Here is an 11,591-nt window from a genome sequence, read left to right on the forward strand (position 1 = left end):
AATCTTGAGATATTTCTTGGCCCAGTCTTGACGTTTCAGCTTGTGTGTCTTGTTCAGTGGTGGTCGTCTTTCAGCCTTTCTTACCTAGGCCATGTCTCTGAGTATTGCACACCTTGTGCTTTTGGGCACTCCAGTGATGTTGCAGCTCTGAAATATGGCCAAACTGGTGGCAAGTGGCATCTTGGCAGCTGCACGCTTGACTTTTCTCAGTTCATGGGCAGTTATTTTGCGCCTTGGTTTTTCCACACGCTTCTTGCGACCCTGTTGACTATTTTGAATGAAACGCTTGATTGTTCGATGATCACGCTTCAGAAGCTTTGCAATTTTAAGAGTGCTGCATCCCTCTGCAAGATATCTCACTATTTTTGACTTTTCTGAGCCTGTCAAGTCCTTCTTTTGACCCATTTTGCCAAAGGAAAGGAAGTTGCCTAATAATTATGCACACCTGATATAGGGTGTTGATGTCATTAGACCACACCCCTTCTCATTACAGAGATGCACATCACCTAATATGCTTAATTGGTAGTAGGCTTTCGAGCCTATACAGCTTGGAGTAAGACAACATGCATAAAGAGGATGATGTGTTCAAAATACTCATTTGCCTAATAATTCTGCACGTAGTGTATAAAGCCCTAATTGAATTTTGCATGATATGTATCACTTTTGTTTTGACACTTTGTTTTACAAATGAGATATATATACTGTATAAATATATATATATATAAAAAATATTATTACAAAAACATATATTTGTATATAAAAGTAGGGCTTAGACGTACCAGTAATTGGTTTTCCAGGAGTCCGACATGACAGCACAGGATGTCTCCCCGCCCACTGCTGGGACAGGAACAGAGATATGTTAAAAGCTCCCCCCCCCCCCCCCACCCCACACAACCAATGTTTTTTAAAATTATCACACAAGGATTTTATTCTGCTTCACAAATAATACAGTAAGTTTAACACATCAAAAAGGGTGGGAAATCAGGGTGCTGTCATGTCGGATTCCTGGAAAACTAATTACCGTTAGGTCTAATTCCTACTTTCCAGGACATCCTCCATGATAGCACCAGATGGAGATATACCAAATAAGTAGCCTGATTAGGGTGGAACTATAGCTTGAAGGACTTTGCGCCCAAACCCCTGATCTTGGCTGTTTGCAATGTCTAATTTATAATGTCTATCTGATCTTGACCAAGTCGCCACTTAGCAAATTTGGTCCATTGAAGCTTCTGCATATTCCGCCCATGAAGCTGCCACTGCTCTAGTGGAATGGGCTTTAATACTCTGTGGACATGGAGATTGTATGTCTCTATAATGGCCATATTTACCCATCTGGCCAATGCCGCCTTAGAAGCTTTCTTCCCCTTGTTCCGTGTTCCGGCCTGCAAATTGAACGAAAGGGCTTGTATCCTTTCTGAAATTGTTGGTAGTTTCTAGATAGGCTAGAAGAGATCTTCTGACATCTAGCATGTGAAATATCCTTTTTTTGTATTCTTTGGATCCACACAAAAAGATGGTAATACTATTTCTTGGTTTAGATGAAAAGAGACTACTTTGGGAAGGAATGTTTGTTCTAATTTTAGGATGACTCTTTCCTCTAGTATTTTAAGATATAGTTTCCTAGTAGTTAAAGGGAACCTGTCAGCGGCAAAAGCCATCCCACACCGCCAGCAGTACCTTCAAGTAGCCGGCAGTGAGTTTCTAATGATGATTTTCTTATTGAATTGAAATGAGGCAGAAGTATGAAAAACATTTTTTTATCTTCCTTCCGTGCTATTTTCCAGTCAGGCCTGAAGTCAAGGGGGCAGGAGAAATTAGGCATCATGGACTTGATGGATTCCATCTTGAAACAACAGTATTTTATCCACTTGTTCAACAGTTTTAGGTTTATTATAGATCTGAATGTTCCATCCAGTTTTTTTTTTTTTATTACAAAAAGCTTTGAATAATATCCTCTGCCTTCTTGGTCCCATGGTACTAGGATTATTTCTTACATTTTTTTAACCTTTACTACGTAGTAAGTTTTGATGAATTATTCCCTCAAGGTTCGTCAATGTCAATGTATATTTCTCTTGAGATATCGACAGAAATTCTATTCTGCAACCTTCCTGTATGATCTGAAGGACCCACTGATTTTGTTATCTGGTACCAAGCTGGAAGGAAGAACCTCAGCCTTCTTCCTACCGGCCTGGCATCATAGTTTAGTTTGGGTACTACTGGGGTTAAGAAGGAATCCTTTCCCTCCTTTAGGGTATGACCATCTTCCAGAATTCCCTTTGTCTTTAGACATTTGGTTTTTCCCTTGGCATCTCCTGCGTAAAAACTGAGTTTTCCTGGGACTTTCTTTTTATCCAAAGCCTTCTCAAGTATCTTGTCCAGGACTGGACCAAAAACATAGGCTTCTCAAAAGGGAATTGCACATAATTTGTTTTTGATGGGATGTCCCCTGACCAATTTTTGAGCCAGAGGGCCCTTCTAGTCCTCTTCCTTCATTATTTATTTGATACATTAAATGCACAATTGTTTTGTATATGAATCTTGTAGCTTCTTATTGCATGTAGCACATCTGTCAGGCTTCTTTTTGGGTTCCACTTTATGGGTGTTTTCTTTCTCCCCCCAGGAAGATATGACGGATATGCCCTTAAGTATGTAAGCATGTCATTTACTTACATGTCATTCAAAAGGAGGCTCTGAGGACTGCTCTCTGCGACCAGAGTTAGGGGCATCCATGGTGTAGAGGAACACTGCCTGTATGTAGTATGTGTATGTAGCCTGTTTAAATACCCCCGGTTCACTTACCCCTCATGCTGCCATGTTGCTCCTCCTCTCTTCTTCCAGGACTCCTCACTGCATGCTATGGAAGTGACGTAAGAACCATGCACGCATGCTTCTCGCCCCAAACCATCTGAAGAATGCGGGACCCAGGGCAGCCGAAGAATCCATGGAGGTGGAAACCGGTACCCAAAGCCCTACAGGGATGTGGCAACCAGTTTCACTGACTGCTGTAAATTTTGATAGGATCCGTCCCTTTCTTCAGCCCCTGGCCAACAGGTAACTGGAGGGTCTGGGGAAAAGGACCCCCCCCTCCCCCCTTAGAAGGTTTTAGCTGTGGCCATTCCAGGGAGTGGAAGGAGAGGCCTGCACCCCCCGGTCCAACCCCAGCCACATTACTCATTTTCAGAGATACTCTCTGTACCCGTCGGCTGCTGGGACAGGAAAAAACACCAGTGGGTAAAGGTGGGGGGGAGCGTTTAAACTAGCAGTGGGTGGGGAGACATCCTTCATGTGGTGCTGTCATGGAGGACGTCCTGGAAAATATATTTAAGCAAATGCTTTGGTCAGGTCAGTGTTTTCCGCTGTTCAGCTAGGGTATCAGCAAAGGTGACAGCAACAGACACCAAGCCCAGATTACACATCCAGTGGAGGTCATAATACAGCATTTCAATAAGTGATCTGACATACAGCTCTCATTACTAAAATGCCCTGGGGGTGACATAAAAAATTAATAACCTGAAAACAAAGAAAAAACAAAGGTTGTTGGAGTTATTTGCACTAAATTTTATAAAATCTCTTAATACTTTTGTTGCATTTTCAACTGCCCTAATAATGAAATATACGCAAATCTATTTGTCCTGTTTTCTGGCTTTAGTTATAATAAATCTATCTAAAAGTTGTACATCACAACCAGTTACAGTTTTCCAAATTTTGGCAAGTGCAGCACAAAAACTGAATTTTTTTTACTCAAATTGTGACCTTTGGTATGCTAAAAGCTAGGATAAAACGACTAATAGACTTGGGCCATTGTCTTCTAGCTGATATGTAAGGAAAGCGGTCCAGCTCACCTGTCACTGTACTCTGGATGCATGGAAGTGCAAGGCAGCAAACAGACCGCCTTTGGTAGTGCAAATCAGTGACAGCAAACCAGCAATGCTTACACCTCGTGTGAACATACCCTTTAAGGGAATCTGTCACCCTAATTTAGGACCATTATCTACAGAAATACATGAGTAGTACTACAGATATTGAGTCCAGATCACTATTTTTTTTTTTTTCCTACTGCCACTCGTCCCCCTGCTGTCAACGCACAGAGCTGCATTGAAATGCATTGTCAGGACTGCTTTGCATGCGCACAGGAGTCCTCTCCATTATTTTACAACAGCACAGCAGTCTGGACTGTATATTTCAGTGCAGCTCTAAGTGCTGACAGCGGGGGTAATAAGAATATAACATAGTGATCTGCACTCCTCAGTACGGCTCATTACTGTAAATAATAGTACAAAATCATGGTGACAGATTCCCTTTAATGTTCTAGAAAAGGCAATATGACTTTGTAAATTCTTAAAATACATTGGATTTATTAACCGCGTGCACCACATTTTTTGGCAAAAAATAATGGAGTTGGTATAAAAAACAGGAGTAAAAGATGTGCCAAGTCTATTATACATACTGCCATATCTAAGTTTATGATCTCTAAATTTTACATAGCATAATAACAATAACTTAATGGAAGAGCATAATAAAATCTTAAGGAGCATTTCTGTCTGAAATAAATGGAGGTCCTGCTGTGTGAAGTCTTTAATATTCTATTCAGCCTCGGTTATAAATGGATACCAGATGCTGGGAGAAAACCACTAATGGCAGCTGTTACAGTGTCCATGCAGGTTGCTAGCCTGCTTTTCCACTCTTACCTACCTACATTTACATCCACCCTATTTTCTTTACAGTTCTGGCATTTTATTCACAAATAGGAAAACTCTATAGGTATCATACAGTAGGTTGTTCCTAGGGAAACGGAAGAAAATGCCGTATGTCCTAAAAATGTATAAGCTCTTTGAAAGGTGAAGGAAATACATAAGTGAAAATGTTTCCCGTTCCATTATGTATAACCAATCACGCACATCCATCTTGACTGCACAAGAGACTTAAAGGGGTTCTGCACTTTGTTTTAACTGATGATCTATCCTCTGGATAGATCATCATCTTCTGATCAGCTGTTTGAGAAGGCAGCGGCGATCCAGCAGCACCGCGGCCTTCTCACTGTTTACCGCAGGCCCAGTGACGTCACGACTAGTATCACTGGCCTGGGCCGTGCTAAGCTCCAGTCAAGTGAACAGAGCTTAGCCCCGCCCAGGCCAGTTGATACTAGTCGTGATGTCACTGGGCCAGCGGCAAACAGCTGATCGGCAGGTGTGGGACCCTCGCCGATCAGATGCTGATGATCCATCCAGAGGATAGATCATCAGTTAAAACAAACTGCAGAACCCCTTTAAAAGCTATGGTATTTTTTATTATTGCATTTTACACAATTTAAGCTGCTCTGTCAGCTCGATCTGTATCCCTTAAGTCTTAAATCCTGACAGCTCATAAACATGAGTTATAGATAAACAATATGGATTAAATAAGTGCTTAGGAGCTGTCAGAAGCTCAGAGATAAGGGCTACACATTGAGCTGTCAGATCAGCTCCCTCATAGATTCAGTGTGAGGCTGAGAGATGCACAGAAACAAAGTTGGATAGGAAAAACTGTTCAAAACTTTTAATAATGACCATTTAATTTTAGTCCAAAATGAGTAAAATCAATGATTAAAAAACAGTGTTGTTAAGTACATTCTGCCAAACACTTAAAAGGGTTGTCTGGGTTCAGAGCTGATCCCAGACATACCCATATTTTCACCTAGGCAGCCCCCCCTTTGCCCTGTGCTGGATCACGCAGGGCACGGGTTCTTTTGTTTACAATAATACACTGCCGGGCAGAAGCTTCCACCCGGCAGTGTGTTTGGTGACGTCACCGGCTCTGATGGGCGTGCTTTGGTGCTACCCTAGCCGTTTTACTGGCTAGGGCCGCGCTACAGCCCACCCATCAGTGCCGGTGACGTCACTGGGCTTCCTGGCAGCCCCATGGAGAGCCTGATTCGTCACCAGAACTCCTGAAAATGCCTTTGCCCTGCGCGATTTAGCGCAGGGCAAAGGAGAGCATCGGAGCATGAACTGCTCTGATGCTTAAATCAGGGGGGCTGCTTGGGTGAAAATGGAGGTATGTCCGGGTTCAGCTCTGAGCCCAGACAAACCCTTTAAGGTAGTCCCACCTCTGGGTGGGCAGATGCACCTGGGACCTGCCCAGTCACCCTCCATTCATTTCTATGGGAGTATCGAAAGTAGCCGAGTGGCATGCTCAGCTATTTTCTGAAGTCCCACAGAAATTAATGGGAAGTGTACAGCATAAGTGCGGCCACCCCTCCATTCACTTCCATGGGGCTGATGGAAATACCCTAGCCAGAGCTCAGTTATATTCGGCAGTCCCATAGAAATGAATAGAGGGCAGCTGCACATGTGTAGTCCGCTCTCCTTCTCTTTGCAAGCTCCATTTTAGAAATAGGTGGGGGTCGCACCACTTATCAGACAATGCGTGCATGCCCTTTAAAAAGCGCATCCTGCTTTCTAAAACTTTATCAGCCTATCCTCAGGACAGGGAATCAATAGCAGATCAGTGGGGGTATGCCTCTTGGCACATCCACTGATCTGAGGGGGCAGCAACGCTCATGTGAGCACTTTATATCATTCTGTATGCGGTTTGTGCTCAGAACACAGTGAGGTGCATTTATTAAAAGTGTTTTCCCACTATTGCGGCCTAAAAAAGTGGAAACCTATGGTGCGCCGCCCATATCTGCACCTTAATTTGGGGCTCAGCTGAAAGGGCTGGGCTTCACATGGCCCGCCAAATTTACTGGAAATTGGTGTAACTTGTAGCCGAAAGCTACGACAGCCAGGAGTTCAGTTTCTGGCACATAGACTGCCAAAGATGGAACAAATTTATTAAGTGGCACCTGCCTTGTAATAAATCCGGCGCACAGGTTTTGATAAATGTCCCTCAGCAATTTTCATAGTAGCCGCTCTGAGTATTGCAGCCTTTGTTTTATTCACTTGAAACAACTGATGTTTAACCAATTGGGGCCCCAACACTGGGACTAGAACAAAAGTCTGAACCCCCTATTTCAACTGTCAATTGTGGAGCAGAAGGGCATGTTCAACAGCTATCCTCACTGCCGTAGTACAGCAGGAACATGGAACCCCCATTCTAGCAATCGGTGGAGGTCCTAAAGGTGGTGCCCAAGCACTCGAGACATTCATCAGCTATACTGTGGATAAATGTAGATTGTGGGACAAACCCTTTAAGGTTATGGCTATACATGTTATACATTTATTACACATTTTAACCACTGCACATGGAATTGATGTATGTTCTGAATGAAATATGAACATAGCCTAAAACGTACACAATGTAAAGAGACATGGATTGGACAAGGTTATATACTATAAATGGGATGCAAGGTGTGAAGGACACATTCATAGGCTAGAGCTGGCCATAGACAGATGACAGCAGAAGACAAAAGCCAGAACATGTCCAACGTGACAGATCAATGTATGAAACAAATGAATGGGCGATAATGGGGCACATGTAACACTGGACTCACATATCATTTCCAATCATGATCAGTGACATTTGGAGGAACACTGAAATCGGACATTTCCACAGCGCTAAACAATCTGACACCCTAAAAGTCACCGCTCATTATTTCCCTAGAAGGGACTTGACCTCAAGACACACAGAGAATCCAAAGGGCATAAGGGTAAATGGCAGCGGTCCCACGCGCCTCATTTATGAATGAATCCGGCCAGACCACTGCCACTGGCACCATTACCAGGAGGGGTCAGGTTTGGAGAATAAGGTAAGACCACCTAGCTAGCAAACACTGGCATTTCTTTTCACCCATAGTCTGCCAGTGCTCTGCCATGCTTAGTGTACTACACACCCACCACTTCCAATATGGGCAAGGGACAGCATCCAGCACCAGGCTGACATGTGGGACAAGTCTATTTCTGAAGTCCTCCAAGCCCTATGCCTCGTGCACTGCCATGCCCATGTTCTCCCCTCTCTGTACACACAAGGACATAGTCGGCAGTGCCCCCCAGTACACTGGGGTGCCCTGCATGCTACATTACCTTGCTTGGGGTGAAGCCGGTCTTCCAAGGAGCGTATGTGCAGAACCCAGAGGTGACAGATGAGCCCGGCCAGCCAGCGTGCGCCCGGCATGTTCCCGTCTGCAGAGCCCGGGCTAAGCTCCTGCTCGCCTCCCTCGGGTGCTCTCCCCCAGCCTGCGCCCCTCGGCTCCCCCTCACAAGTGCTCGGACTCTTTGCCCCTCACAGAAGTGTCACCAGAGCTGCCGCCACCCTCACATCGCTTCGCCCTTGTCCGATCCTTGTGGTGTCTTCAGCTACCACAGCTGGGACTTGCACGGAGGACATGTGTGTGAACCAGCGGCTCCGTGCCAGCAACTCTACTCCTCCGTCTTCTGACCATCCCAGGACCGACATCAAAGAGCAGAGCCCGCCTTCTGGCCGGCCCCTGACACCAGCCGACATCATAGCCCGGAGCTGGAAGGGAGCCTATCTATCACACGGGGCTCGTATCCTGCCTGCCTCTACACGGTGACATGTCAGGACTGCTCCCTATACAGCAGCAGGCATGGCCACTTTATACTGTGCCCCGTGGGTGGCATAAAGACGTATAGAGGAGCCCTGCCGCCCTCTATAGCCAGAGAGTGGCACCTTGGCAGACCCTACTAAACATGTACTCCATAGTTGCCTTTGCCCTGTAATACTACAATTCCCCACAAAAAGGGGCACCTGTTTTTGAAAGGATGGCAGGAAAAAGTGCTTATGCCCATTACAAAAATACTACACCCAAAAACCTTGGCCAATGGGGCCCATGAGATTGCGGCAGCAGAAATAATGTTTTTTTTTTTGTTATTAATGCTTTTTTCTCATCTGGGTTTCAAGGGTTAAACCGTGCCTGGTTAGCAGAGCTAAGTGTTTAGTCTGGAAGAGTTCGCCTGCACTGAACCCTATGCTGATTGGCTGATGGACCTGGAGCCCGGGAATTTGAGCTATAAAAGATCAAGACAAGCTGGCTCAGGTTGTGGCAGTGGGAAACTGAAGACCATTGAGCTAGAAATCAATTGCAAAGCAGCTATCCTCCTCCCTGCAGCCAGTGCTTCACCATGGAAGAGCTTCTACAGCGTCACTCACCAGAGCAGAGACAGCAGGAGGTGCAGCCTAGGTGAAGAGCCAGGTCATCCTCCTGAAGCCACCTGTGACCCAGCCTTCCTCCAGCAAGATTCACCGGCTTCCAACCCTGCAATCCCTGTCTCTACCCCCTCGGATGTGTGCCATTCCTCAAGAAGCCGGCGTCCTCCTGTCACCTTCTCTCTCCACTCCTGGCTGAGGGGAAGAAGCGGAGGGCACAGGATAAAGTGCTCAGGCAAAGAGAGGTCGGTGGGGCTGGCTTGTGGAGATCTCTGCTCGCCCCCCTTCAGTCTCCTCATGACTTGTATTCCAGGCCTGCTGCTCAGTGAAGTTTTCTCCCTCAACACAGGAGCTCCAGAGGTCCCTGCCCCCTGCCCAGCCACAGAAGCTTCTCACCCAGGACCCTCCACACCTACTCCTCTGGTGTGTGGCCCTGACCCTGCCCAGCCACAGAAGCCTCTTACCCAGGACCCTGCACATCTACTCCTCTGGTGTGTGGCCCTGACCCTGCCCAGCCACAGAAGCCTCTCCCCCAGGACCCTCCACACCTACTCCTCTGGTGTGTGGCCCTGACCCTGCACAGCCACAGAAGCTACTCACCCAGGACCCTCCACACCTACTCCTCTGGTGTGTGGCCCTGACCCTGCCCAGCCACAGAAGCTTCTCACCCAGGACCCTCCACACCTACTCCTCTGGTGTGTGGCCCTGACCCTGCCCAGCCACAGAAGCGTCTCACCCAGGACCCTCCACACCTCCTCCTCTGGTGTGTGGCCCTGACCCTGCCCAGCCACAGAAGCCTCTCCCCCAGGACCCTCCACACCTACGCCTCTGGTGTGTGGCCCTGCCCAGCCACAGAAGCCTCTCACCCAGGACCCTCCACACCTACTCCTCTGGTGTGTGGCCCTGACCCTGCCCAGCCACAGGAGCCTCTTACCCAGGATCCTGCACACCTACTCCTCTGGTGTGTGGCCCTGACCCTGCACAGACATCACATGGACCTGCCAGCCGTTTGGGACAAGGATCTTGGTGAGATGACTGGGAGGTCCCCCTAGCGCTCTTTCATTGTTCCATGATCTATTTAGATCTGTAGTGAATGCTGTTCTTGACCAGCACCAGTTCACTGTGAGCAGATAGGGTTAATGTTTCTAATGCTAATGTACATGTTCTCCCCCAGCCTGCCTCCTGCAGACCTTCTGCTGTTAGGCACCTTTCACATGAGCGAGTTTTCCACGTGGGTGCAGTGCGTGAGGTGAGCGCATTGAATCCGGACCCATTCACTTTTAATGGGGATGTGCAGATGAGCGGTGATTTTCACACATCAACATTGTGCGTTGTGTGCAAATTGCAGCAAGCTCTATATTGTGCGTTTTTCACGCAACGCAGGCCCCATAGAAATGAATGGGGATGCGTGAAAATCGCAAGTGCGGATGCGGTGTGATTTTCACGCCTGGTTGCCAGGAGATTATAGGGATGAAAGCAACACCAGACCCCATTGAAGCATATTTTCTCTTATAAGATGGTCATAAGGGAAAATAATAGCATTCTTAATACAGAATGCGTACAAAAATGTCGATTGAGGGGTTAAAAAAAAAACAAAACTTACCTGTTCCAATGGATCGCGCAGCCGGCATCGTCTTCTTTCTTCATCTTTCAGGACTTTCAAAAGGACCTTTGACGTAATCACGCTCACCACGTGGTGAACGCAGTGACTTCAGCGCAGGTCCTGCTGAATGAAGATACTTTAATGGGGTTGCTCATCACTATCATCTCCTAGCAACCGTGCGTGAAAATCGCACCGCATCCGCGCTTGCTTGCAGATGCTTGTGATTTTCACGCAGCCCCAATAATTTCTACGTTGCGTGAAAAAGCACAATATAGAGCCTGCTGCAATTTTCACGCATCGCACAAGTGATGCGAGAAAATCACCGCTCATCTGCACAGCCCCATAGAAGTGAATGGGTCCGGATTCAGTGCAGGTGCAATGCGTCCACCTCACGCATTGCACCCGCGTGGAAAACGCCCGTGTGAAAGGGGCCTAAATTTATCACTGTCCCCTCTCTAGTAAGATCTGCAGCAATGAATTTCTCTATATTTTATCATTGCTTCCTTCCTCTAGAGAATAAAAGAGAGGTAGGATGATAAGCGGTGGGCAGCTCCCAGGCCTTTTGCATATTCTCATCAGTGCTGGGTGAGAAATTCCTGAAAAGTGTAGTGGTTTCAGCTAGGGCTACATGACAATGTGTGTTGCACAACATATTTTGTAATACTAGTCTATGGTGTTACACTGCGACACGCGAGATGCTACGACTGCGACAGTTGAGAAAACTTCATCCAAGATGGATTTTTGTGCGACTGTCGTGTCGCAGTCTGAGGCTACTATAACTATTTTTGGAGGTATTACTATGTATTATAGAAGTAGAGAAATTGAAACTTGGAAATTTGCAATTTTTTCCCCAAATTTTGGTAAATTTGGTATATTTTTTTATAAATAAAAATGATTTTTTATT

The 11,591-nt window shown here is 46.3% G+C and overlaps 1 protein-coding gene across 2 annotated transcripts in view; it reads right to left on the reverse strand.

Moving 5' to 3' along the window:
* The window catches only part of ADAMTS20 (ADAM metallopeptidase with thrombospondin type 1 motif 20), a 252,346-nt gene extending 244,025 nt beyond the window's left edge, over window positions 1-8,321 (reverse strand). For both annotated transcript variants that reach the window (XM_044280361.1, XM_044280362.1), the window contains exon 1: window positions 8,001-8,321. In XM_044280361.1, coding sequence (XP_044136296.1) covers window positions 8,001-8,091 — 91 coding nt within the window. In that variant the 5' untranslated portion in view covers window positions 8,092-8,321. The remainder of the gene's footprint in view (window positions 1-8,000) is intronic.
* Window positions 8,322-11,591: the final 3,270 nt, after the last annotated feature.

This window comes from Bufo gargarizans, chromosome 2 (assembly GCF_014858855.1).
Source record: "Bufo gargarizans isolate SCDJY-AF-19 chromosome 2, ASM1485885v1, whole genome shotgun sequence".
NCBI classification, from domain to species: Eukaryota; Metazoa; Chordata; class Amphibia; order Anura; family Bufonidae; genus Bufo; species Bufo gargarizans.